The sequence below is a fragment of the Chiloscyllium plagiosum genome, chromosome 19, assembly GCF_004010195.1.
Source record: "Chiloscyllium plagiosum isolate BGI_BamShark_2017 chromosome 19, ASM401019v2, whole genome shotgun sequence".
NCBI classification, from domain to species: Eukaryota; Metazoa; Chordata; class Chondrichthyes; order Orectolobiformes; family Hemiscylliidae; genus Chiloscyllium; species Chiloscyllium plagiosum.
In genome coordinates, this window is record NC_057728.1 from 28,016,478 (window position 1) to 28,044,470 (window position 27,993).

The 27,993-nt window shown below is 39.3% G+C and overlaps 2 protein-coding genes across 2 annotated transcripts in view; one reads left to right on the forward strand and one right to left on the reverse strand.

Moving 5' to 3' along the window:
* The window catches only part of dennd11 (DENN domain containing 11), a 29,544-nt gene extending 19,496 nt beyond the window's left edge, over window positions 1-10,048 (reverse strand). Inside the window, exons 1-2 of the mRNA XM_043709423.1 lie at window positions 9,799-10,048; window positions 5,011-5,110 (exon numbers count right to left, since the gene is read on the reverse strand). Of these exons, the coding sequence (XP_043565358.1) occupies window positions 5,011-5,110; window positions 9,799-10,039 (341 nt within the window). The 5' untranslated portion in view covers window positions 10,040-10,048. The remainder of the gene's footprint in view (window positions 1-5,010; window positions 5,111-9,798) is intronic.
* A 105-nt stretch (window positions 10,049-10,153) lies between these two features.
* Window positions 10,154-27,589, forward strand: stmp1 (short transmembrane mitochondrial protein 1). The gene is made up of 4 exons (XM_043709424.1): window positions 10,154-10,237; window positions 13,092-13,261; window positions 22,202-22,255; window positions 27,122-27,589. Exons 2-4 carry the CDS (start codon window positions 13,247-13,249, stop codon window positions 27,200-27,202), a joined length of 150 nt encoding a protein of 49 aa, XP_043565359.1. The 5' UTR covers window positions 10,154-10,237; window positions 13,092-13,246; the 3' UTR covers window positions 27,203-27,589.
* The last annotated feature ends 404 nt before the right edge of the window (window positions 27,590-27,993 follow it).

The window sequence follows — 27,993 nt, forward strand, 5'->3', positions numbered from 1 at the left end:
TTCCACGGCATGGTTTTAAAGGAAGGTGATGAAAAGATGCTTTAGCTATAATATTTCAAAGTGTCTTCAATTCAGAAATTACTCCCTCAGATTGGAAAACTGCATTATTTAAGAATGATGAACAAAACAGTCTAACATTAGCCATTTTAAAGCTGTCATAATCTTTAATGAAAGACAGAACAACTGAGCACTTGGGAGAAATTCGAGCTGATTATAGTGATTGCACATGGGTTTCTAAAGGGTATATCATAGCCCAATTGATTTTTGTTTATAAAAAAAAAGAGTGGCTAGAGTAGGACTGAAGAATGCCTATGGACAACATTCATTTATGTGGATGCCATAAAATTAAAATTAACCAAAAACAAGTAGTCAGCAGGTCAGGGAGCATCAGGGAGAGAAACATGCAATGATTCAAGTTGATGATCTTTCATCAACACCAGTGTGTATGGATGGAAAACATTTCCAGAAGACATTCAGCAGGGGTAGGGTTGCAATTTGGAGACTGTTCAATAGAAGAAACATTGATGGAACTTAAGGCAAATATTGGCTAGGTTAGAGAATAGAAAAACACAGATAATTGATGGAGAAACACAGGAGTCTGGCAGCATCAAAGGAGAAAATAAACAGTTAATATTTTGAGTGCACTGACCATTCTTCAGAACAGACATCAACTAGGAAAGGCATTTATGCTAATGATTTAGGAGGGGATGGTGGGCAGAGAGAGAGAGAGGATTGATGGAGACAGAGGTCCTAAAAAAAAGGACAAAAAAAGGCAGACAAAGGGATTGCTGACAGTAAACCAAGGGAGAGAAGCTAGTTAACTGATAATGGGAACTATAAGTGGTGAAAATGGATTGGCAGCGCTGAATGGGTGTTGGGGAAAGTAAATGATATAAAAGGGTGTATTCAGATGTAAATGCAAAATGAGGTCCTTAATGATGTAATGTCCCCGAATAGATAAAGTCTTGTCCTTTCATCTCGTTGAGGCTCAGTAGAGCACTACAGCAGGCCTGGGAAAGAAATGGTGACGGTGGTACGGTGAAGGGGCAGGTAACTGGAAGCTCGGGGTTATTTTTACAAATAGCACGTGGTTATTCCTCAAAGTATCTGTGTTTTGTTTCCCTGGTGTGGAGGAGACTGCATTGTAAGCAGCAAATACACTTCTTGTGGCGGCTACACTCTCTTTGCAGTCCCCTCCACGCTAGGTTTCACCTTTCTCCCCTACCTCCTCATCACCTTTTCCTAGCTGCTATCAATTGTGAAGAAGGATCACTTGACTCAAAACATTAACTGTTTCCTCTCCACAGGTGAATTTCTCCAGCAATTTCTGTTTGTGTTTCAGGTCTTCCAGCTTCCACGGTTTTTTTTTAAGGATAATTTACAAATGAATCAGAAGGAAGCAACTAGTGGTTATGGCTCTAAATAGGAAGATTTAGTAGATGGTTCAAGAACTTAAAACTAATTAGCTCAAGACAAGGATCAAAGGCTCAGTTGCTACTTTCACTGGGAGTTTTTCTTATATAGTGCACCAAAAAATAGGTAAGAGGTGGAGTCTGAAATTTGTTGGCAGAATTTCAAGCCATTTATTTAATTAAGTAGAAATATTAGGATATACTACTCCAATCTAGACTAGAAAAAAATAATACAAATGCTAAAAAGGGGAGAGTAATTTGTTATCTGTACAACAAGAAAGGAAGCAATGCTGATTACGATTCTGAGAAATGAAATAGGGAAAGTAGAATACAATGTAACAGAAATAATTCAGCTAATGTGATCACAGCGCAAGTCAGCTTATATTAATTACAGAAAAAGAACAGTTAACATGCAGTGGTAAAGATGAGGAATATGTTAGCAGGGACATATTGGAATAGCAAAGTTTAATCAAAGGAAATCCAGCATGGATTTGTTAAAAGGCAAGTGCAGTAGATGTAAGGATATGCTTCTATAGCACTTATGTCACATAACTAACAAACTAAAGGCCTGGAGTAAAGATATAGAGATTCAAACTTGACCATGGTACCTTGAAAATTTAAACTTAATTAAATAGATCAGGAACTAAAAAGACACCATCAATAACTGTGACCGTCAAATCACCAGTTATCGTAAAATCCCACCTGGTTTACAATGTCACTTAAGAAATCTACCATTCTTACCTGGTCTGACTCACGTGTCACTCCAGACACAGACATGCAGGTGATTCTTGTGTGCCCTCTAAAATGGCTTATCAAGTCACTCAGCTATGCTAAAAGAGGTGACTCACCAACACCTTGTCAAAGGTAATTAGTGATGGGCAATAAATGTTAGCCTTTCCAGTATCCTGCAAATGGATTAAAAAGAATGTTTTATATCTGAACTTCAGAAGCAAAGCCCTACACAGACGGCTCATTATTTTCATGAACTCTCGCCTCTCAAGGATAAAATGGCAATACAGATTCCAAATTGGCTCATTGACAGGAAACAAGGGAGCATGAGTGGTAGAAACATTTTCTTTCAGACTGGGAAGCAGTTTGCACTGGGTGTTTCCCACTATCCAGCTTTGGGTCCATTAGTCTTCAATGTTATAAATAATATGAACTTGGATGTATAAATCAGCATTATAAAGTTTGTAGATAAGAAAGTTAACATAGGGCGAGCTACATTGAGATTAGTAAATAGACATTGAGGGATAGACATACTGTTGAATTAGATAGAAGCCATCTGCTGAGGTTCTAAAGTGGATAAGTGCACTAGAGATTATATAACATTTTGTAAGTGTTAACTATAAAGGGCAGAATTTTTAAAAGTGTAGATGAGCAGAGATCCTGGTGTCAATATACTGAAATCCAGAAAAGGTGGCAGGCTAAATTATTGAGGTGGTTAAAAAGAAAAAGTATGTGTTACTCATATTTATAAATAGAACCACAGAATTTTAAAAAAAGGATTGAGATGAAATTTTATAAGTTACTGGTTTGGCCTCAGCTGGAACATTGTGTACAATTCTGGGCATCACACTTCAGCAAAGAAGCAAGACCTTAGAAAGCGCACTGCTTACCAGGATGTTACTGAGATTGAAGACTTAGGTTTTCAAGAGGTTTGAAAAGAGAAGCCCAAAAGGTAACTTAGTAGAGGTTTTGATAGAATAACTAGAGATTTGCCAAAGAATACAGATTTACAGATTACAAATAAATATTGAAAAAGAGGAAAAAGGGAAATAGTTTCAGTCAGAATTTTCAAATTCTGACTTTCAATTTCAATACCTAAAAAAGTAGTGAAGTCAATTCCAAAATTATTTTGAAAACATAATGGCCAATTTAGGGATGTTGGACAAAGCATGACTGCACTTTCAAACAGTCACCAGAGGCACGATGTCTTGAGTGTCTTCTTTGCTGTTTTAAGATTCTATCACTCAAAAGGAAGGATAAGAATAAATTTTGAGTTGAATTGTGATAACTGGTATTATTAAGTAAACATCTCCCAGTAGGCCATTCGCTATTTAGATTAAAGCTGACTTGTATCTTAACTGCATTTAGCCAAATTGGGTCCATAACCCTTAATACCCAACAATTTTTAATTGACAGAGTCAAGTTTTTTTTTAAAAAGGAGATTTTCAATTCCTTTGTTGGAAGAGATGCTTTCCTATCAACCCTGATGGTGCAGCTAGATATTAAGATTAGCACAAATAATGATATCTTGTACAAAGTATTCCAACAGACTTAAATCAAAAGCCGATCTCTTGGTAAAAAGACTGTCAAAAAAGATCAGTGTTAAATTGGGCAGCATTGTGGCTCAGTGGTTAGCACTGCTGCCTCACAGCACCAGGGACCTGGCTTCAATTCCAGCCTCGGGCAACTGCTTGTGTTGAGTCTGCATGTCCTCCCCATGTCTGTGTGGGTTTCTCCGGGTGCTCCGGGTTCCTCCCACAGTCCAAAGATATGCAGGTTAGGTGAATTGGCCAAGCTAAATTGCCCATAGCATTCAGGGATGTGTAGGTTAGATGCATTAGTCAGGGGAAAGCTAGAGTTATGGGAAACAGGTCTGGGTGGCATTCTCTTCGGAGAGTCGATGTGGACTTGTTGGGCCAAATACTTCCACACTGTCAGGATTCTATGATACTAAATGCAATTTTAACATCTAGCAGGTTAATCATGTATTCTACTTTTAAATAGAATTAAGAGATGAAGGTTTGGTTTATTGTTTAATGGTATAGCTAGGTGGAAGAATCATTACTTCAGACAACGGTCTAATATTGTACCAGCACATTTTTGTAGGACACTAAAATGTTTAACTTCTTATTGCTCCATCATTAATTATAGACCAGTTTCTCTACTCATTTGTAAACTAAGAAAGGGAACATTTTGTCTCAAACCAAAACAGGAATTGCTGGAAAGGTTCAGCAGATCTGCCAGCATCAGTGCAGAGGAATCAGTTAACATTTTGGGTCCAGTGACCTGTCCTCAGAACTCTCCAAAATTTAGTCTCTATCACCAGTTCATATTCAATCACATCGGTGGGGTCTGGAAGCATTTATATGTCAGATCAGGTAAGAAAGCAGATTTGCTTCCCTCAAGAATAACATCCTTGAACAGATAGATTATTCCAATAATCCAGCAGCTAATGGTCACTTTTAAACTTCAGTTTTAAATTTCCAAGTTTTTAAAACATAAGCTCAACTGAAATTCTGCCTGGAATTGCCATGGTGGGATTTCAGTTATGTATTCTGTTAGCATTGTAACTAAATGCAAACCATATTTAACAAATAAGCAACTGATCCTACTGCCGGGGTGCAAGAATGCTCTCTTTGGTGGCAAACCAAGCTAACAGCAGATACCATCTGTCAATCATAGTAGCTTGATTTTGCAGAAATCAGAACTTATTCTGCTACGGGATTTCAGCAGTTCAAACTTAGACAACATGAATCTGTTACATACACAATTAAATCTTATTTAAATTAACTGACAAATTAGAATCAATCCTTCCCACTGAGGTTCGTTTCAGAGGAGTTTTGAAAAAGCTGTCTGGAAAATGACTTACACAAAATCAGAATTTATTCTGTGAGATCCACTGGCCATGGATTTAAATTCGACCCCTTCTAAATCCACTTCATGTGGCAGACACCATTCAATAATGTTACCTGTGGAGAAAGATGTCAATTATTACACACTGGCCATTTTACAGCACTCCATGAAGCATAGGTCAGCAACAGTCATATCTCTCAATTTTGAAGAAATGGCTTTTCTACATGAAATCCTAAACAATCCTAATCCTAAACTTGGACACCAGGATTGTTGATTATCAGTTTGTTATTGGGCTACTAATCTGTGAGAGGAACTTCATAAACTCTCAAACAAAAATAGAAATTATTGCACAAACTTAGCAGGTCTGGCAGCACTGTGAAGAGATAAGAATTAACGTTTTGAGTCCAGTGACTAATCCAATTTTGAAGAAGGGGTCTGCCAGACTTACTGAGTTTCTCCAGCAATTTTTGCTTTGATTCAGATCTCCAGCATCTGCATTCTTGGTTTTATTTCAGAATCTCTCTGTTGAGGCTGTATCATAACCTGTCTCTAGATCATGAACTTTTTGCTCTCTAAGCATAAGGCACATACAAAAGAATTAAATAGTGTGGGCGACAATTTGACTTTAACATCAGAATTCAGCCAATAGTTCAGCTTTGTATTGGGTCACATTTGCACTTTGTTTTGATGGGCTCAAGTTTAAAAAATGGAAGATGACAGACCAGCCAGGAAAGCACTTAAGCAGTCAGTTCAGCAGAAATACAAAAGCCTGGTTGAGGGTTTCAGCACTGAAGCAAGAATGGAAACAGGTAACATTACAATGTACGAAGAGATAATCTTGCCAATGATTAGCAAAAGTATGGCTTAAGATTGTGAACTGCATGGTTCAGCCTATATCAGTAGCATAGATGGATTCCCTGCTGCCACTGAATAGCCAAGAATGAAAAAGACTACAGACACATCAAGGAGGACAAGAGGGATAAAGTCAAAGGTGATGTTATTTTTGAGTCTGGTTAAGAGATTTCAGTGCCGAGATTTCAGGGGTGTGAATCAAATTGGAGAAAATAAAGTTCCGAAGGCTATCCCAGTTGAAAACTGCTCAAACAAACAATTACACTAAAGACTCCATTAACATGCAAGATTTTGTTAACTAAGTTTTGTTAAAGGTCCTTTCGAAAAAGCGAATGCTTCACGATTAGACTCAATTGAAAACATACCTTTATAAATAAATAATATTTGTGTTAAGAGATTACATTACATATTTCCTTATTTCTCTACAACAGTAACAGAGAATAAAGTCATAGAGATATAAATCACAGAAACAGACCCTTCAGTCCAATTTGTCCATGCCAACAAGATATCCTAACCTAATCTAGTCCCATTTGCCAGCACTTGGCTCATATCCCTCTAAACCCTTCTTATTCTTGGACAAATCTAGATGCCTTTTAAATATTGTAATTGTACCAGCCTTCAACACTTCCTCTGGCAGCTCATTCCATACATGCACCACACTTGCGTGAAAAAGTTGCCCCTTAGGACCCTTTTAAATCTTTCCCCTCTTGCCCTAGACTCCCCCACCCCAGGGAAAAGACCGTGTCTACTGACCCTATCCCTGCCCCTCATGATTTTATAAACCTCTGAGGTCACCCCTTAGTCACCGATGCTCCAGGGAAAACAGCCCCAGCCGATTCAGCCTCTCCCTATAGCTCAAACCTCCGATCCTGGCAACATTCTTATAAATCTTTCCCTGAACCTTTTCAAGTTTCACAACATCCTTCCTATAGAAGGGAAACCAGAATTGCACACAATATTCCAAAAGTGGCCTAACCACTGTCCTGTAGAGCTGCATCATATACTCAATACTCTGACCTATAAAAGAAAGCATAGTAAACAGCTTATAGATTCAGTCTGTGAGACATAAGAATTATGTCAATTATTTCATTTTTGTTCTCAATATCTTCAAATATGTTGCACAACCAGTGAATTACTTTAGAAATGGAGTCATGTGATTTGTAGGCAAATGAAACTACGTGCAAATTGCAAGAACCTAGTAAGCAGTAAATAAGGAACAATGAGTGTACAGCTTATTTTTCAAGGAGTGCAAAAAACATCTCACCTGAAAGAGATTGCTGCCACTAATGCATTCAGCACTGTACTGCCAAGACAGTGACAACAGGTGGCCTTGAATGGATTGACCCTGACCTAATTCAGAGGTAAAAGTACTGCCAACTCAGCAAAGCTAACATTTCAATAAAAGGTGTGTTTAACTTTATAGCTTCATTAACACAGCTATTGAATAAGCCTTCAGGTTTTCAGAGGAATGAATTGTAAGATGAGTGTGCCAAATTTGATAAATTCTGGTACTACTGTTCAGAGTGCTGTATTCTATTAATTGTCATTGTAGGTAGGAAGAAAACTGGGAGCAGAACAGCATTAAGAGCCCTAAGGATGTCCATATATTATTACATAGAGCACCCAAAATTAAATCAGGCTTCATAAATGAAATCTGGTGCCACATGTCCTTGCTCAGTTATCCATAGGCCTAATATCAACCATGGAAATATAACATAAACCTGTCAGCTCTGTTCAAACAGGGACATCTGTATAAAATTATTCTTCCCTTTTAATGTATTTCCATAATGCCATCAGCTCAAAGCATTGGATTATAAGTAGCATTTTATCACTTCTACTTCAAGAATATTGGCTACCAAAGATAAAATGGCCTTTTTATGACAATACTTATAGCATAAAGCTACAAGGTCACAACACTGAAGGGCCTGAAAACTATAGCAGGGTACTATTGAAACATTCATGGTGTAAAGACATTTATTGATGACTTTAAATGGGTGAAACTATAAAAATACTGAGAGATTAATGAAGTTGGCTTATTTTTGGATCCTAAATATAACAGACACCCCATCTCAACTCCACTATTAAGCACTATGCACATATTCCATAATTTCGGTTGAGTTCATTTTGAATGTACTCAATGTCCAAGAATCCACTGCTGTCTGAGGAAGGGGATTCCATAGACTCAAAATCATTTTGGTGAAAAAACTGATCTTAAATGTTGACGTACTTGGACTGAAGTAGTGACTCCTAGTTCTAGATTTGCCATCCAGAACACTTGACCCCCCCATATGTTGAAAGTAGTACTTTGGAATATGCTGATAGCCAAGTTCGGAACCCATGGGGATGGCCTCAACTGGGACCTTAGGTTCATGTCACGCTAAAGGTGACCATGCACACACACACTCTCACCTCGGTCTCCCCTGCACATGCATGTACAAGTTTGTAGGATGAATTCATACTTGCAGATTTACATTTTATATTGTTCAAAAATTGCATAAATCCACATAAGATTCTGTAAATTCCACTTCAGAAATAGAATCAGTCTCGCCTAACATTGCGACACAGACAAACTTTAATCTCACATCTTCAATGCATTTTCTGAGCTGAGATGGCACCTATTGTTAAAGCTATCTTGAGAATGGAATTTTAAAAAAGTTCTGGAATTTACATATGAAGGAACCAAAACTAACATGATCATTCTTAAAGATGAAAGGCTTCAGCTTAATTTGTTTAATATTACATTCCATGGCATTGCAATCCTGTTACAATAAATTCTGTGTTCTAGGATTCTGCTCCACAATCACCTGATGAAGAATGCTAGTGCTTCCAAATAAACCTGTTGGACTATAACCTGGTGTTGTGTGATTTTTAACTTTGTCCACCCCAGTCCAACAATGGCACCTCCAAATCATGGAATATGTTGAGTCTTGGCAGCCATTTTTATGTCAAGTGTCAAATGCCTTTCTTGAAGCCAGGTCCACAATCAGACAAAAGACTTACAAAATGAACTTTGACAGATTGGTCACTCTGTCTGGATGGTCAAAAGTCACATTCCCTGCCAGATCCTGTTTTCACAACTCTCAAATGGTCAAACTGCAAAGATGTTCTTTAGTTCCTCGTGAAGTGTGGCTACATTGCCATTAAATAATTGGGAACAACGTGCCACCAATCATTCAGGATGATTCGGAGGGGCGCTGTGGATTTGTTGGGCTGAAGGGTCTGTTTCCACACTGTAGGGATTCTATATAGAAGTAGTGGTGAAGCAGGAAAGAAAGAGTAAATACATCATGTATTCTAGATCTGCTACCTGATGGGCCATCCTACAGCAAACGTCCAAGGTACATAGTCCTTAGCAATTTAAGAACTAAGTCCACAATCATTCAACAAAATCTACAGCTTCTTTTAAACCAAAAGGATGACATCAATGCTGACATCAATGCTGTTTCCAATCTCAGCCTCCATAAACTCCAGACTCTTTTCATTACTCACGAAGTAGTAAAATATTGGTATCCCAACCAAGTGTATCTAAACCAAATCCAAATGGTTTGCATTGATCGTTAGTTTCTTTTTTGAAAATGCTTTGGTTAAAGAAAAAGGACGGACCAAGTCTCTTTAATGATACAGTGCACCTCGCTTACTATGACCAAGTTGGAACAATCCAGGGCTGAGTATTCGGAATGAACTCTACCGCTTTGTAAGAGCCGTATTCCAATACAGTTTTTGTACCAGAGATGGTATCATCAACTCAGAAAGGCTTTGTTATAAGCAATATCACTCAGTGCAACTAAAGTAGAGAACAAATTCCTCAACCCTTGAGTATGCAGATGCTACCATCACCATCTCCTCCTCCGGGTACCATGGAGACCCCGCCATCTTCCCATCCCCCGATTCTGCAGCCATTTTAACTGCGGACACTGGATGAAAACTGTGGCTGTGGGGAGACCACTCTCACCTGCTCTCGTGTCGAAAGTCACCACAAACACGGCCACCACTTGCTCCTCCTCTTCCTGCTGCTGAGCTCCCGGAGCGGCGGCCGCATCCCCCTCCGGCTCCGAGCTCCAGCTGTCGGCAGCTCCGCGCGGTGAGGCCGTTGATCCGGCGGCATTCCCAGGAGCCGGGCTGGAGCCATCCCAAGGAGGGAATGTGACAGCAGGACCTTCCTCGTACTCGAGCAGCGGGGCGCGGTCCGCCATCCCAGCGGCGCAGCTCGGCTCGGATCAAGCTCACTCCGAGGTGTCGTCTCGCTGCTGTTTCCAGAGAAACCGGAAACCACTGCTGGGAATCGGACATGGCGTCAGGGTGGTGGAACCAGACCTGCGCCATCTTGGGAAGGTCACATATTAACCTCTTTCTACTGGTGCTCAAAGAAGGATAAGAAGGTTTAGTTTGAGGTGTGCCTGCTTTGTTTCTGGGTCTCAGATGCTCTTTGTAGTAATTATTTGTAGGTTACACTTCCGTTGAATGTGAACATTATTCAATGTTAAGAAAAGCTACATTTATTTCGTATTTTTCATAACTTAAGAATGTAGGACAAAGCTAACAAAGTACAGATGTAGTCATTGTTGTAATTGCAAGAAATGCAGTAATGAAGAAAATGTGAAGCCAAATTGCACACAACAAAAGATAATGTCGTCTGTTTTTGTACTGTTGATGAGTGATGAATATCAGGCAGATTCTCTTTTATATCTGGCCCTAGAAAGGGCTTAGGTTTAACAGTTCACTTGAAAGACTCCACTTCAGATAGTGCAGCACTCCCACATCTTTGATTTTTATGCTCAAGTCCTGGAGTGAAATTTGAGTACACAACCTTCTGACTCAGTGGCAAAAGTACTGGGCACATGCTGGTGTGGCTATTGGGATACACTGATTCTGCTTTAGGTATTGTGGAGAGACACCTACATTTCAAGTTGTTGAAAATAACATCTAGACTTCACTGTTGTATAGTCTAAGACAAAGTAGTATAACTCCACAGATGGAAATTTGATAATCTGTCATCATGATTTGGATTTCATTTAGGCTACATTGTGTTGAATTATGCTTGTTTACTTAGTAAAACCTGAGGTAATCAAAAAATATCAAATTAAAAATTCAAACGGTTGCAAATGTTTGAACAACTACATTAAGTTTTTAAAATTAATGTGACAGTAACAAACATGCCCGCTGCACTGGTTCATATATCACAAGAGAAACTCTTAAAAAACACAAGGTATAAAATCATGAGTTGTTTTTTTTCTTCAAATATAACCAGGCAGATTGGCATATTAGCAGAAAAAAAGTGTCTTATTTAACCTGTAACTCATCAGAGCTCTTCGCAGAAATACTGTATTAAATCTACAAATTTTTTAGAGATTTTTTTTAAAAATCCTACTAGTTGTACATTCAATCACAAAGGGTTATATTTACATGATTAGTATTTCTAGTTTGTGGAGTTACTAAATGATTCTGTCTTCTGAGAAACATCCTATTTTGATTGATATCTCTGAAGACCAAAGACTTCAGCACTGTGTTAGCGTTGTTTTTGTTAGTGCATAAATCTCTTCTCATTGTTCTATATGTTCAACAGTGTTCTTCATGGCAGAGAACGAACACTTTCAATCTGCAAGTGATTACAGTCTCCGGTCCTGTACAAATAGTTAACTGTAAATGCCCTCACGTCAACCAGATGTGGGGAATCACTAATAATGTTAAAATGATTAAATTGCTCTTAATATTACCTACTTTGTGACAGAAATTTATTGTAATAAAGCAAAGGAGATAGCAGGTAAATTCATTGAGAAGTAATTCAATTAACAGCTTGCTGCTTTGGATCATAAGGGAAAAGCTTTTCACAGAAACTAAAATGATTTCTTAAACTTTCTAGCTTAGTTTTCCTAACTAAGCACATTGTTAAACATTGACATTATGAAACACAGTACATGTGAAATGTAAACCTGCGTATACAGAAAACCGACAAACACTGACCAAATACTTAACTACACCAGCAACCATCCCAACACACACAAACGAAGCTGTATCAGAACACTATTCCTACGAGCCACCACACACTGCAGCACAGACGAACTTCGGAAAACAGAGGAGAACCACCTATACGACGTATTCAAGAAGGGATACTCAAATAATACAGTGCGCAGATTCCTCAAGAACAAACCACGACAAGCAGACCAAACACAGCCAGAAACCCTAACCACCTTACCATACATCAAAGAAATTTCAGAAATGACAGCCAGACTACTAAGACCCCTCGGAATCCTAGTAGCACACAAACCCACCAACACTCTCAAACAAAAACTAACAAACTTAAAAGACCCAGTACACATAGATCTAGATGCCATCTATCAACCCCTCAGAAAACGAACAGGAAATGACATCACCACAAACCCCAGGAACCCCATCCAGGAGAAAGATATAAATAGAAAGCAGGAGACAACAGCTTTGCTTCACTTGGAGGTCGCCACTGATGATGTTACCTAGCCAGGTAATGAAATGTCTGGCTATCAAACCTACACCCTAAACCTCAACCTGAGTTACAAACCTTGCAAAAACTTTGTGAAATATCAGTATTTTTAATAGACTTCTTTGCAAACCCACCTTTTGAAGGTTTTTAATTGCTTGGCTCTGCTCTTCCATGACCGATGGCAATAACCATTCAGTGATTAAAGTGTCTAATCCCTGTAATTTTATGGAAGTGTAAAGAACGAGAGGGCACAGATGTAAAATAATTGACAATAGATAAGGTTAATACAAGTAAAATATTGTTCATGCAGCAAAAGATCAGGCTACTGCCTTGAAGCATGATATAGTAATTCAAAAATGAATTAAATCTGTATGAAGAAAGGAACAAACTATATGTTTATGGGGAAAAGGCAAGAGAATGACACTGTGATATGCCCCTAGATAGGACAGACTGAATGGCCTGTGTTGTAATGATTTTTGTAATTGTGATCATTCTTGGAGATCTTTTCTGCAACCTCTTGAAAACAATTAAACATGAATCTGCTGGATACTGCTTCAAACAAGTCATATTTTTAAAAACTACAGGACAATTAATGTAACTGTTAGTTTTAAGAGTCATTTTGTACTGGTTATAGAAGTAATTGCTAAGAATTTAGTTGTTTGAGGCCTTATACATCCTTTGATGAAATCACCACCAAACTTGACAACACTATCCACCAAGATCTTATAAAAGTCAGCGGTTTCCGTACCTAACCAATAATATGTAGGAAAATGTTTCTTTCCCATTTACAGTGTGCTATTGTCAGGATACTGGGACTACAGAACAGATGCGGTGACCTTCACAAGATGGCGGCGCAGTGATCCTGCCCTTGTGGAGTGAGGGCGCGCCTGCGCATTGCTGTGCTCGGCCAGTGGAGGAAGCGCGGTGGGCCCAGGCAGAAAGCGCAATGTTGCAGTTCCTGGTGAGTGAGTGAGTGAGTGAGTGAGTGGAATCGGGAACGGTGACTTTCCTGAGCTGAAGCCGCTCTGAGTGGGTGTCCGCGATGGGCTGAGGCTTAACTTGAGCTTTAGCTTTAGGCTGCGGCCTCCACTAACTTCCCCAAGTCTGGTCGGTTTCTAATGATGGGCGTTAGCTGTTGTCTCCTCTCAGGCAGCTGCTCCTGGTAATGACCGTTCAATGTGGGGCTTCCTCAGCGTACTTTTGTATTTACTGTAGGTAGGAACTTCTATTAGTGTCATTCGTCTATATGGTTCACTTGGTTTCAGGGAATTAGAAGATGTTCCTCTAGACGTTGGCTTTGGATGGGATTTATCCGCTTGTTGCTTCATGCCGGTGTCAATTATTCTGGCATCGTTCAAATACAATTTATTTGTTTTTTCCCACAGCCTAAAACTGATCTAACTAAACTATTTGTCATGTATAATAGTACATGACTTGACCATTCAAAGTTGACATTGTATAAAATCAGTTTCTTTCAGTTGTTATGACGTGCACTTTGTTAATATCTACAATATTAATTATATGCCACAAATACCACTTGAATTCTGTGGTTTTTTTTGCCTGTCTGTGTACGATGGTAAAAGGGTCTTATGATCTTTTTTAATTGTCCCTTTTGAAAAGTTGTTCCCAACTTCAGTATGTCTCTCACATGACCCTGGATTTTGGAATGTACCAGGCTACAACACTGAAGTGTTGACAGTATTTTACATTGGAAGATCGATGTGTCTACAATACCAAATATATCCTCCCTGTGCTTTTTCAAAAGAATGTGAGTGGTATGATAGCATCTGAAAATAGCACTTCTGACAGTCTAAAGCTTCCTCAGCGTTTCTCTGAAATGTTAGTTGAGAATTTTGTGCACCAGTGTTTGAAGTGTGACTTTCTGAATCAGGCATGAGTGCAACCAACTTAAACAGAGTGAACTGAAAGCTGATGACCCATTCAGAACATTAAAGAATGGAAACTGAAAATGCTGGCAGTACTCAGCAAATTTGGCAATACTGCTGGATACCGAGATGGAGTTTACATTCCAGGTCATGAATTTTCATCAGACCTGATAATCTGATTGCTGGTGATCCTCCATTTTATGTCTTCTGCCATTCCTTGATCTTTGGTCATTACAGATTCTTGGTCTTTCGAAACCTGCCAGTCCCTACCTTAATCATTTTACTGCTTCCCTCTCCTTTACTGTGAACGAGAGCGCTGGAGTTGTATAGTGACAGGCAGGAACAGCAGTTTTGATTTGCTTGCGATAAACTGAGATAGAGGGTTCAGCAGCAAGAAGGGAGATTAGGAAGCATTGAACTGGAGAGTTAGCGGCGACAGTAAGATTCAGCCTACAGAAGTCTCGAACCAGAGGATGTAAAGTAATACAAAGGATCAGGGAAGAACTGAAGCTGTGAACCAGAGGAACAGTAGTGAAGAGGAGTGAGAGTGACAAGAAGAGGCTGCTTTAACATGGCACCTCTTGCATCATATGACCTACATCAAACCTAGAATGAAAGAAATCTAAAATGATGCTCGCAATGCTAAGAGAAAATACAGGCCCACACTTGTGCGCAAATTCTAGACTAACATCTCAGAGAAACACTGAGGGAGCTTTAGACTGTCAGAGGTGCTATCTTTCAGATGCCATCATAGCACCAGCACTCTTTTGCAAAAGCACAGGGAGGATATATTTGGCATTGTAGAGGTATCAATCTTCAAATGTAAAATACTGTCCACATTTCAGTGTTGTAGCCAGGTACATTCCAAAATCCAGGGCCATGTGAGAGAGACATACTGAAGTTGGGTACAATCTCTCTTCGTAGGATAGCCCCACCATCCCAGGAATCTGTCTAAAGAACATCTGTTGCACTCTCTCTTTGGCAGTATCTTTCCTGAGATAAGGAGACCAAAATTGTACATAGTACTCCTTGCACCATGGTACACTCGGGTGTCTCAGTACGTTTCAGTAATTCTGTTCACAATTTACATTCTTAGCAAGGCCCACGGCCCATGGATTTTGCAGTTTCCGTCTCCTCAATATCTAAGGCCTTTCAAGCAAAGTACAATGACTGGTCCTTATTGTGTATTTTTGGTGCTTGCTACAATAATTGTTGTAAGTGACATGGGTCTGTCCCATTCCTCACTCTGTATTGTAGTGATTAGCTGAACCATCTTCTGAAGGTTTTGAAATAGACCCTGTTTATAATGACAAGATGTGTGAAACTCTAGGTAAAAGGGGGAAAAATGTGCCCAACTTTTCCCTCATTCTGACAGCCATTTTGTGTGTAGCTGCATCAAGCTGTGCAAAGACCCTTTAGTATGCAAACAACATGTGTCACCATACTAATGTTCGGCCTGTCCCTGGTGTTGGAAAGGGTGGGCCTGGCCACATTGCCATGAAATGCTCCAAGTAGTTGGACTGTGCCATATCCACCTGTCCCTAGTGAGGGGAGTTCATGTAGAAAAATACCTTTGACCGTAAGTCAATGAAGTGGTGATTGTATGTATTTGTCATTTTGATTAGTTTTGTGCACCTTATTTTGTTCAATCATGGGATGTGGTCATCGCTGGCTGGGCCGCATTTCTTCCTTATCCCTAGATGCCCATGAGTGGTTGGGGGTGAGCTGCTTCTTGATCCGCTTTGGTCCATGTGCTATAGGTAACCTAAAATGCCATTAGGGAAGGAATTCCAGGATTTTGACCGAGTAACAGTGAAGGAGCGGTAATATATTTCCAAGTCAGGATCGTGTGTTGCTTGGAGGAGAACTTGCAGGTCATGATGTTCCCAAGTGTCTGCTGCCCTTTTCCTTCTCGAAGGAAGTGGTTGTGGGTTTGGAAGGTGCTGTCTCAGAACTGTAGATGCTGTCAATCAGAAACAAAAATAGAAGTTGCCAGCAAAGCTCTGCAGGTCTGCCGTATCTGTGAAGAGAAATCAAATTCATACACTAGGCCTTGTTATCACACAGTCTGCCATTACACACTACCTATTGTTAGCCACTAATAGTCTCTATTAACATCTATTCACCCTTCCAGCCAGATTGTTCTTGAATCTTTTGACGGTACAGTCGTTCTTCTTTCTCTCTTTGGGTTCTATCCCTACCTATGTTTACTTTTTATCCCCTCGCTGACCCTATCTTCTGCTTATAAACTGACATTTTCCTAGGTACCATCAGTTCTGAGGAAAGGTCACCAGTCCTGAAACGTTAACTTTGATTTCTCTTTACGGATGCTGCCCGACCTGCTGAGCTTTTCCAGCAATGCCTGTTGCTGTCTCAGAATCTTCAGTGAATTTGTTGCATTTAGTACCTGTATGCGGTAGCGAACACAGTCCAGTCCCTGTGGGAGAAAAGAGAAGATAGATCCTGGTGGTTGGTTCCGTGCGTAGTCTGTCATAGGCATTTGGTCAAATGCATTGTTGCCAGAACTTATAAACTATGACCAAGAATTAGCTTGAAGGTGATAAGAAAGCCCCTTCCTACAAACCTGGAATCTCACCCCTTTATTACCTCACTGGCTGTGATGTGGAAGAGTCAAATAGTTATACAGCACGGAGACTGGCCTATCTCCTGTTGAAATGTGCCTTTGCAAAGAAGGCCTGGAGAGAGATACAATAGGTTGAGGTTCATTCTGAGTCGCTGTGACACAGGACACTGCTTTATGGACTATTCCCAGGGTGAAGCTATTTGTTTTTTATTAATCTGATGATTAAAATAATGGACAAGGGGAGCATGAATGGATGCTCTGGACTTCCAGAAGACTTTTAACAAAGTACTTCACTTTAGCTAAAGTTCAAACTCAAGGAACTGAAGGCAAATTATTGATGTAATAGGAAATTGGCTTGGCCACATGAGACAGAGAAGGGAGATAATGGGCAGGTCTAATAATTAGTGAGATGTGACGCTTAGTATCCTGCAAAGATCTACATTTGGATCTCAAATATGTCGTATTTATTAATGATATAGATCGGTTAGAATGTCATGTGTCCAAATATGCCAATGACACAAAAAGAGTCAACATTGTAAACAACATAGTTGGGCATTAAGGGGAAAATAGATAGAATAGGACAAAGGTGAAATGCTAGAAACAGTGGAGGTCCAAAGATATTTGGTGTACAGGTACTTAGTATCACTGAAGTTTCACAAATAGGTGCATGAAGTAATCAAAATGATGAATATTGGCCTTTACACCCACAGACCTGCAAGGCAAGGTGATAGAAACCATACCTCAGCTGTGTAAAGTCCTCGTTAAATCAAGCCTGGAGCAGTTCTGGGCGTCACATTATAGGCAAAATATTTTGATCTTTGAGAGTTTTCCCAGAGTGATACTTTAATTTCCAAGAGTTAAATTAGGAGGAGTGATCACAAACTAGGGGGTTACAATCCCTGGAATATACTGTAGACTGCAAGGAATGACATGAAAGGTTACAAGATATTCTGAAAATTGATCAGGTCGATAGGAACTATTTCTGTTGGTTTTTAAGTTTAAGTGGTTATGTAAAGATTAAAGACAAAACCTTTTTAAGAGTGAAGTTAGGAAACACTTCCTACACATGATAAATGTTTGAAAGTTAGTTGGTTGAGAGTTGATGGTCAAACAAAAGAAGGAGTTAGTGGAGGAGAGAGTTTGGAGAGAGCTTGCAGAATTGAGGCAGGGTAATGATAGATGTTGATAGATTGATTCCTATATAGCTCCTGAGGTTTGAGGTGATGACCAAGTAAATAGGTTAGAATGCAACAGAGTTTAGGGCAGGATAGATCATAAATAGAGCAACAAGGAAAGGGGTAGAGAGTATTTAAAACTGGAGGTAAACATATATACGTAAAATGGGCAAACAAATTTAGATGTAAAACTAACAACTTTTGACAGTATTTGACAGAAAGGGTCAGTTAGCCCAGTTGGCTGGTCAGCTTGTTTGCAATGCAGAGTGACAGCAATAGCTTGGATTCAATTCCTGTACTGGCTGAGTGAAGTAATGCCCCTCTTAATTCCTGCCTCAGACAACTGTCTGTGTGGAGTTTGCATATTTTCCCCGTGATTGCGTGGGTTTCCTTCCACAATCCAAAAATGTGCAGCTTAGGTGAATTGGCCATGCTAAATTGCCCATAGTGTTAGGTGCATTAGTCAGACAGAATGGGCCTGGGTGGGTTACTGTTCGGAGGGTCAGTGTGGACTTGTTGGGCCGAAGGCCCTGTTTCCATACTGTAGGGAATCTAATCTAATCTCTCTCTCGCCTGAGCCATGGTGACCCTCAGGTTAAGGAGGAGAAAGTGAGGACTGGAGATGCTGGAGATCAGAGTCGAGACTGTGGTGCTGGAAAAGCACAGCAGGTCAGGCAGCATCCGAGGCGCAGGAGATTTGGATGTTTCGGGCATAAGTTCCAGACCATCAGGTTAAATCAGCACCAGTTATCTCTGTCATTGGAGAACAGTCCTATGGTCTGGTAAGACTTTACCTTTCAGTATGTTGAAGGCAAAAAAAGCTTTCGGTGTGAATCCTGTGGCCTGCCAACCAGCTGAACTTAAGTCTTTAAAGAAGACCAGAAACTGAAGTAACTGCAATGAATTGGCCCTTGGGATGGTCATTTTGCAGTATAACATGTTCCTGCAAAAACAATAAATACAGATTCTCTTGTGTCAGTTCACCATAACCACAAGAAAATGTTATTTTATGTAATATGAATATTTTGAATGTTTAAGAATTATTTTCCAGTGCAACTTGTAATTCACCCAGTTTAAATGTGATTCAGCACTCATTTCTAATGCTCAGCCAGGCTGTGTTTGTTTTGAGTGTATGCTGCAGTATTAGTCGTTAAATACTGCTATTGCTATTTTATTGGGAAAAGAAACTTTAATAAAATTCTCTTAATGCTTCAAAAATTTTCATTTAAACAACTTAGGTTTTATGCAGCTTGTTTAATATTGTATTCCACAGTGAAACTCTGAGTCAAAATTTGAATCCACACTGAATGAGGTATTAGAAAAGCAGATTAAAAGCTTGATTAAAGAGTTATGTTTTAAAGAGTACCTGAACTAAATGTGGACAAATCGAGAGGTGTGCATCAGGAGTTCCAGAGCTTAGGGCGCACACAACTGAAGCACAGCCACTCATGGTGGGGGTAAAAAAATGGCGGATAGACCAGAGGAATGCAGAGGTCAGGGAGTGTTGAAGGACTGTCAAGGATTACAGAATGGAATGGGTACACTTTTTACTTTACTGTTAACAATTCTGCTTAATAAGCTTTCAAAGTTTTTAGCTCAAATTTAGGAAATTTACAACAGTAAGGTTATAGAACATTGGGAAAAACCTTGTTCCTATAAATGTACTGCAGAGCAGCTAGCATCCATAAAGGAGAAAAGTCAAGTCAACGTTCTGGATCTATGTTATCAAGCTATACAACTGAAATGCTAATTTCCTTTTCCCTTTGCAGATTCAGCAACTTTCTAGTATGTAATACCTAAAATTATGAAGAGCCCCCCCCCCCCCCCCCCCAAGTTCAGAGATTGAATCGGCTAGAAATGGATAATGAGCCAAAAATGTGAGACATTAAGTCATGTGACTAAAAGCTTAGTCAAAGCACTTGGTTTCAGGAACGTCATAGAGCAGTACAGCATGGAAACAGACCCTTCAGTCTACCTCGTCCATGCTGACCAGATATCTTAAATAAATCTAGTCCATTTACCAGCATTTGGCCAATATCGCTCTTAAACCCTTCCTATTCATATATGCATCCAAATGCCTTTTAAATGTTGTAATTGTACCAGCCTCCACCACTTCCTCTGGCAGCTCATTCCATACAAGCATCACCGTCTGCTTGAAAAAGTTGCCCCTTAGGTCTCTGTTATATCTTCCCCTCCTCACCTTAAATCTTTGCCATCTAGTTTTGGCCTCCCCTACCCTGAGAAAAAGACCTTGCCTACTCATGCTATTAATGCCCCTCATGATTTTATAAACCTGTATAAGGTTACCCCTCTGACACTCCAGGGCAAATAACCTCAGTCTATTCAGCCTCTCCCTATAGCTCAAACCCTCCAACCCTGGCAACATCCTTGTAAATCTTTCCTGAACCATTTGAAGTTTCACAACATCCTTCCTAGAGCAGGGAGACTCTAATTCTTGAAGGAAGAAAAAGGCAAAACAGAGTGGTCTAAGCATATAATTCCAGCACGAGGTCTAAAATGCTGAATGCATGGGCTACTTTTTGATGGTGGGAAAACAGAAGAAAGAGATGCATGAGATGTTTTGTTGATGAAATGTGGAGTTTTGAAAGGCAGTTGTAAGACATGAAATGGTTAAGCAATATGGTGGTTTGAGACTCTGAAGTGATTTATAAATGAAGATGATTAAGATTAGGTGTGTTGGAAGACCGAGAGACAATATAGACCAGAAAGAACACAGATGATAGGTTAACTGGAGATGAATATGGTCTCTTTGATAAGGGTGTGAATGTTGTGGCAGGAGCCAAAAAAAGTGAGCTCTGCCTTTCTGGTATTGAAGCTGCCCCTCTGTGTTTAGATTATGTCACCAAGGGACAGTGTGTAGATGAGAAAGAGGATGGTAGGAAATGTTAAGCATTGGAGAAATACTGAGAAAGTTATGGGGTTGAAAAGATAAATAATTGCTGGAGATACTCTGATTGATTGATTAGTTAAAGTAGTGCACAGAACATGGGAATGGGTACCTCTCAAGCTTGTTTCACCATTTATTAGCTCAGTTTCTGTCCCTCAACTTTTATGTTCCTTTTCAAAAAGTGATATCTAAATATAAATTGTTGTTGTGTCAAAATAGTCCCTAATCACCTATCATTTGGCAAAAAGAGGGCGTTTGGAGATTGTTTGTCCATAATGATTAAAGATAGTAATTACCAGGGTGGTCCTCAATAAAATGGTTGTTACTGGCAAAAGGGCATGAGTCTCAATCACACAAAGATAGCATCTAGTCATGGATGACTAACGACAGCTTGTATTCCTATAATGCTTTCAGTAATGAAACATCCCAAGGTACTCAACAGGAGCATTATGAGACAAAATATGACACTTGACCTAACATCTCTGTATGTGGTTAAAATAACTGATGGTTGAGGCAATGAGAGAGGTTCTCAGGGGTTTCTTGAGGAAGAAAGTGAGGTATAGAGTCAAAAGGGTGTAGTGGAGGACATTCTAGAATTTGGGACCTAAGTAAGTAAAGACACAGCCATCAATTATTAATATTTGACATACCAAGGAGACTAAGCCAGCTCTGCGTCAGGTATGTTTATTGCTCTAGCCCTTGGACTTGAAACAATGAAATGGGGACTACAGTAGTGGGATTGTTTAGACTGGGTTGTTATAAATGTTGTTGTGCACATAGATGTTACAGAGGGTAATGAGGGTGCAGTTGAAACTTTAGTGGACTGCACTATTTTCTGGTTTTCTGTTCAGGTTAATATTTGTCCAACTTTATTTTTGTGCTGGCTGGCATTGGCGTAAAATGTTCCTACCCTAGAAAAAGATTCTATAAGCAGATTTCCTGTAAATGTGAGCAGAGCTGTTCTGTCACTTATGTCAGAAATTCTGACATGATTCTGCCTTCCCTTTACCAGTAATGAGCACAGAGTAAGAGCCGTTGATTAACTCTTGTAATGTCATTAGCCAATAGGGCTGGGGCAGCTTCAGTGCTCGTCATTACAAAAGGAACTATGGAACTTTTTTTTATATAATCCCACACCTCTTTTTACAGCACTGTCAAAAGTTAACTTTGGGAAACTTCGCTTCCCACTAATTTAAATTCTAGATGTTTGAAGTATCATGCTCCATTAACTATTCATGTATACGTGTGTGCAAACATACTCAGATGGTTTAATGTTCTGCCCTATGAAAGGTATTATTTATGAACATCTGTTTTAATAACTTGTCTGTTAATGTGTTTTCTATTTCAGGTAGGGTTTACTTTTGGGAATCTAGTGGGAATGTATCTGGCTCAAAATTATCAGGTATGTTTATGAAAATGAATCTGTGTATTCCAGGGATAATTTTACATAAGTCAGGATCAAAGCACAGAATGCTAATGTGTTATGGTTCTTGTATTTTTATAATACAGATAGTTCTCCTATAACCCCATAGTTGCTTTCCCATGCGACACTTTGTTACAGAAAATCATGCAATGGAAATAATGGGGCCTATGGGAAAAACTGGGTTTGGGCGAACCAGTAAAAATCGAATCAAAAATAGTAGTTAGCCTAACCTAAATGATAGCACAGTCTAAGGAAATGTTGGTCTGTTGTATGGTGCTGTATAGTGCAATTCATCAGAATCTTCAACTGATTACTCTCGATTAGCATCTATACTTGCTGGCTGCGTTACATTTTAGCCAATCTTCTGATCCCATCCAATGTTAACACTGCACAAGTCAGGGCTGAATCTTAATTTATTTCGCTAAGTGTCAGTTTTGTCAATTTTTCAGAGGGGTTCACATTGTGATGCTTGGGGATGTCTGTCCCCAAACTTAGCATGATTTATTACCTACCCTACTCTTCAGTGCATTCTCTCGCATTCTAGCACCATCATAACATGTACCATTTCCAAAACAACTCACCACTTACTGGATATTCCAGAATTGACCAATATCTGTGGTGCAGCACTATCTTTAAAAAGATATCGCGCACCCAGACAAGGGTTGAGTCCGGATCTGTCCTGCATTGTTCCTGACATTGGCCCTGGACAGACAATGGAAAATTGGTGCCTCTCTTTGTGGGCAGGGACATGGAGATGCTGCTGATGGGGATGGGGTGATGCAGAAGCAGGACATCTTTCTCTCCCCAGGCCAACAGAGAATGATGTTCTACTGGAACCATGCCAACCTGGACCAGGATTGCCATCCAGGCCAGTGCAGCCACAACTATCTGAAGGAATGCACAGAATGTAGGAAGACGATCAATGATCTTCTCCAGTCTGCCTGTGAAAGTACCACCATCTCCTCGTTGATACCTCACACTCTATCTCTGCTATGGTACCCACCATTTCCAGCAATATTTTCCCCACTCCCCCTCATCCCCACAAATATCTGATCCTGACTAACCCTGAATCTCTTCTGCAGAGCCTACTCACCCCGTCAAGACATCTCTACACATGCACCAAACGTAACAGTGTGCCACCCACCTTTCTCACCCACCATGTGCAGAGTTTCCTGATTCTGACCACCTGGAGCAGCTGGCTGACTTTTTTTTTCAGGTTGTTAGTATCGTAATTAGTCACTGAAACAGATTCACAGGAGTCTGCAAGTATTTTTTTTAAATGAGAGAAAAAAGCTCTTAATACAAACAGCAAAGCCAAGTTTCAAACTGTTCCTCAACACTGTCTTTTTACTGTTGGTCAATTCCAGTGAAATTTCACTCTTATCTCAACTCTAAATTTTTAAATCAACAGATCTACAGCTTCTCGGTGGCTGTGGAGGCATTTTCACAATGCTTTTCCAAGTTCACTAGCACAAACATTTCACAATATCTTTCATGAAGCTCTTCATGAGAGTGCACGTGCTGACTGATCATGTGATGCCGACGCAGAGTCCAAGCCTCCATGCACTGTGACACCTAGTGCAGGGGACGTAAATTGCGTCACAATCGCTTTATCAAAAAACGGTTCACCAATTCACAAACAGCGTTACATATAAATCACGTTTAATAAATGTGTGTTATAGGAGAACTATCTGTATTCTAGTCAGTTATTGTTAGAAATCACTCGAGCAGATGTTGTGTACCTGGTTTGTTTCACTTCCTTTTGGTTTGGTTCTTCATAACAATCTTTTCTAAAGATAATGGCATGAAGATAACCTGATGTACTCTGCACTCTTGACTATCTTTAAAGAATGCTCTTTATGTGAACTGTTTTCTTGTCCTATTTTCTGTTGCTTTAAGCATCTATATTATTTGTTGCAACTGCACAATCAAGTTCTTGTCTTTAATTAGTTCAGTTACAATATTCAATATGAGAGCTCAGCCACAGCAAATAATATGATTGTTTGATATTATTTATTGAGATCACAATTCACTATTAAACTTGGTATTCAGCTTTACTATTTCAGCCTGACTACAGCAGACAGTGGTTTGATTCAAACACTTGAGATCTGTACATTTCATTCAAACTAATATTAAATTGCAACCTGTTAAAAGGGGCACACTGCAAACTTAAGGTAATATGGAACCAAGAGGAACTTGTGTTTTCCTTGACCTCTTCCAAAGATTCTGTTACCGTATATTTTAATGACTAGATTACTTTTAGACAATAATCAAACCGCATGGTCCAAACCTTTAAGAGGATAATGAGCATTTTCCCATTTTTTCAGCTTCTCTTCCTTTGCAAAGTGTTTGCAGAGATTCATATCAGAACAGAAAGCTGTTTTGACTCATTAAATGCTGATCCCACAAACTGAGATACATAGTTGTTCTGAATCCATATTCCCAAAAACATAGGTGTACAAGAATCGATGCGCAAATTTCTATCCTCAGCAGTATGTCTAATATGGCTCAGCTCTTATTCCTGTTTACCCCATTTGACTGATTATATATAATCTCGTTTTTAAAAGCTAACTTTTGTTCTTTGTACAGTAATATAGTGGTCATAGGTTCCTGGCAGATTGCTAATGTCTGCAGGTTATGTTTGTTCGTAAATGGCTACAAGTCAGTGAAGCAGCAACAGGAATACCAGTGCCTGCAAGGTGATTCAATTCCTATGTGGTAATATACTCAGGCTGAGAAGCTTACAAATTGCTATACTGGATATTCTTGATGTAATTTGGGTAGCCTGTAATTCCTGAATCTTGATCCACAGGACTGCCAGGCTAAGAAATTGGGATTTCCTGTTAGGGTTTCCATGCAAAATTTGAGTACTTCTCAAACAAATACTAAATACCTCTGAAGATAATGAATTTTAAGAAATAGGCTTGTTGCTTAAAGTTGAGAGAGGGGTCAAAGAAGCTTGCTTCCTAAATTCACTGAAATCTTCGTTGCAAGTAGCTAACCTTCTCAACATAAGATTAGTTAATTCAAGGAACAGTTGGTCCACAGGGTGCAGCAAAGAAAAGGACGACATTTGATCTTGCTCCCACTACTCAAATTGAAGATACACTTTTAAACAGGGAAAGGAGTTATACAGAAAGTACTCAAGTTTTAAGGTGGCAGGCATTGAATAAAATTACTAAGCTATCCCCATTGTTCTAACATCAATCTTTAGGCCATTCACTAGACCTTGTTCATTGATTTCTATTGCCTAATTTAGAAAGCTGCAGTCGTATACTTAGAGGACGAATCAGCAGACCTTAAATGTATGGGCCATTTGGGATACCACCAGCAAAAAGCAGCCCTACCTATGCACTGAGTTTCAGTATTCTTAGATACTTGAATCCAAATGCTTTGAACATTGTCTCTCTCACTTCAGAACATATGCATAAATGCTCTATCCATGCAGAATGCATTTACATGAAGTTAGCAATATTATCTTTGGGACTTCAGTATGTAATGTGACCTGAAATATGTAGTACCAATGAAATCACCTGCTTTTGATGGTAACTGTTCCATAGCATTGAAGGCAATGTCAAAATAGTGGCTATATTAAGCACATGATTGTGAGACTGTTCTGTGAAATTGGTAACACGGACTGCTGTGCAACATGAACATTCGTTTGGGACTTGGGTTTTGTGTCTTGTGCTATGGGCTTGTGCTTCACAGTGCAGTTCCCTGAAAGAACTTTTAAACATATTGCAAACAGAATGTTACAGGCTTATACACGGATAGTTCTTGAGATCTGATCAGAGTTGAAACTTTGCTGTAACTGAAGTAATTTTTGCATCCATCTTGGGTTTAGAAATTTTTAACCATAATTCAACTATTAGTATTTCATGGTAGATATACACAAATATAACTAGCTAGCATGCTTTACTCCAGTAAGTTGAAAATTGCACAACGCCAGGTTATAATCGAACAGCTTTATTTGGGAGCACTAGCATTTGGAGCACCTCTCCTTCATTAGGTGGTTGTGGAGATTAAGATCATGCTCACAGAATTTATAGCCAAAGGAGTCCAGTGTCATGGAGATGTGATATAGTAAACAATCTTAGATTAAAACTTTAATCTTTTATAAGAACATCTTTTAAATTACATTCTTGTTAGCTCAGCTTTTTAAACAATAGTTGTGAAGTCTGTCTGTGTTCCAAAGCCATGTCAGACTGACAAACTCTCTGTATAGCTTGAATCTTACATGGATTCGTGCAGTTTTTGAGCAAAATAATTCTGTAGAAACAAATTCACCCCATAAGCTTGTGTGTATGTAGGTAGGAGCGACAGATTGAGTGTGCATGTGGGTATGAATGCATGAGTGAGTGAGTGTGTGTAAGCTTGGTTAAATGTAAGAGTGTGTGTGATGGGATATGTGAGAGAGGATGTGTGTTGGTTTGAGTGCGGGGGTGTACATGTGTGTGTATATGAGAGAGCGCTCGTGTGTGAGGGAGGGTCTGTTTGGGTGTGTGAGTATGTAAGACGTGTGTGTGTGTGTGTATACACACACACACACACACACACACACACACCCCGGTTGGGGCCATTCCCGTGGGTACCAAACGTCGCTATCCGCAACACTCTGGTTGTTGCTTGTCCCAACGTCTGCCTTGGACGTAATCCAGTAAGGTGGCATGCAAGCTGTTCATTGACAATGACTTTGTAAAATCAGGATCTCGAACTTCCTTACAGGCAGACTTTGCAGGCTAAACTATTTAAGTTCATTTTTAAGATTTTCTTGCCATTTTTTTAGAACTTTGTTTATTTAGAATAGAAGAATGTTTATACCCAGATGTATTGTTCTGTTTTCAGATTCCAAATATCTATAAGAAGTTTGAAGAATTCAAGAAGGATGCAGAAACCCGAAGAAAACCACCAAATGATGGATCCTGAGGTTTACAATGGATAAGATTGGGATATCCGCATTCAGTCACAAGCACTATATGGACTGGATGCAATAAGTAACAAACTGTTTTGGGCCCATTTCAGTCCAAATTATTTAGCATCAATTAAGCAGTCAGTAAATTTGTTCTGAGTCACCGGTGAGCTATTGTTTTGATCCATTTGGGATTTAATTCTACTTTTATTTGTGTAGCCAATTTAATATTTGATGGGATGTCAATTTTAGTTAGTGGAACTAAATTGTGACTGAAGGTCTGTGCTGAAAAGCCAATAATGACCTCATGAACTCTATGTTGACTCTGCTGTGCTGCTCTTTGTATATTGAGAACAGTGTCTTTTAATTAATTAAAATTTAATATAGAGTCACTGGTATTGTAACAAAATGTATTTCAGCATTGTCATTCTTTTATTTTACTTTATGTAAAGAATAATGAGCTGCTTGGGTGTGAGATAAATAGAAAATTATACCATTGGTTAAGAAATCTTGAATTGATTTTAACAATGGCCATGAAACAATTGTTGGAAACATCTATCTAGTTTCCTAATGCCTGGTTAGGGAAGGAAATTTGAAATCCTTACCCATTCTGGCCAATATGTGACTTCATGCTCCGAACAATATGATTAACTCTTAACTGCCATCTGAAATGGCCTAGCAAGCTACTCAATTGTAACAATTACTACAAAGTTTCAAAAAAAAAGAAACCACTTCAACTATTAACATCTTAGGCACCAGATGTGACAATGGCAAATACAGCCCTGTTGACCTGTAAAGACCTTCTTAA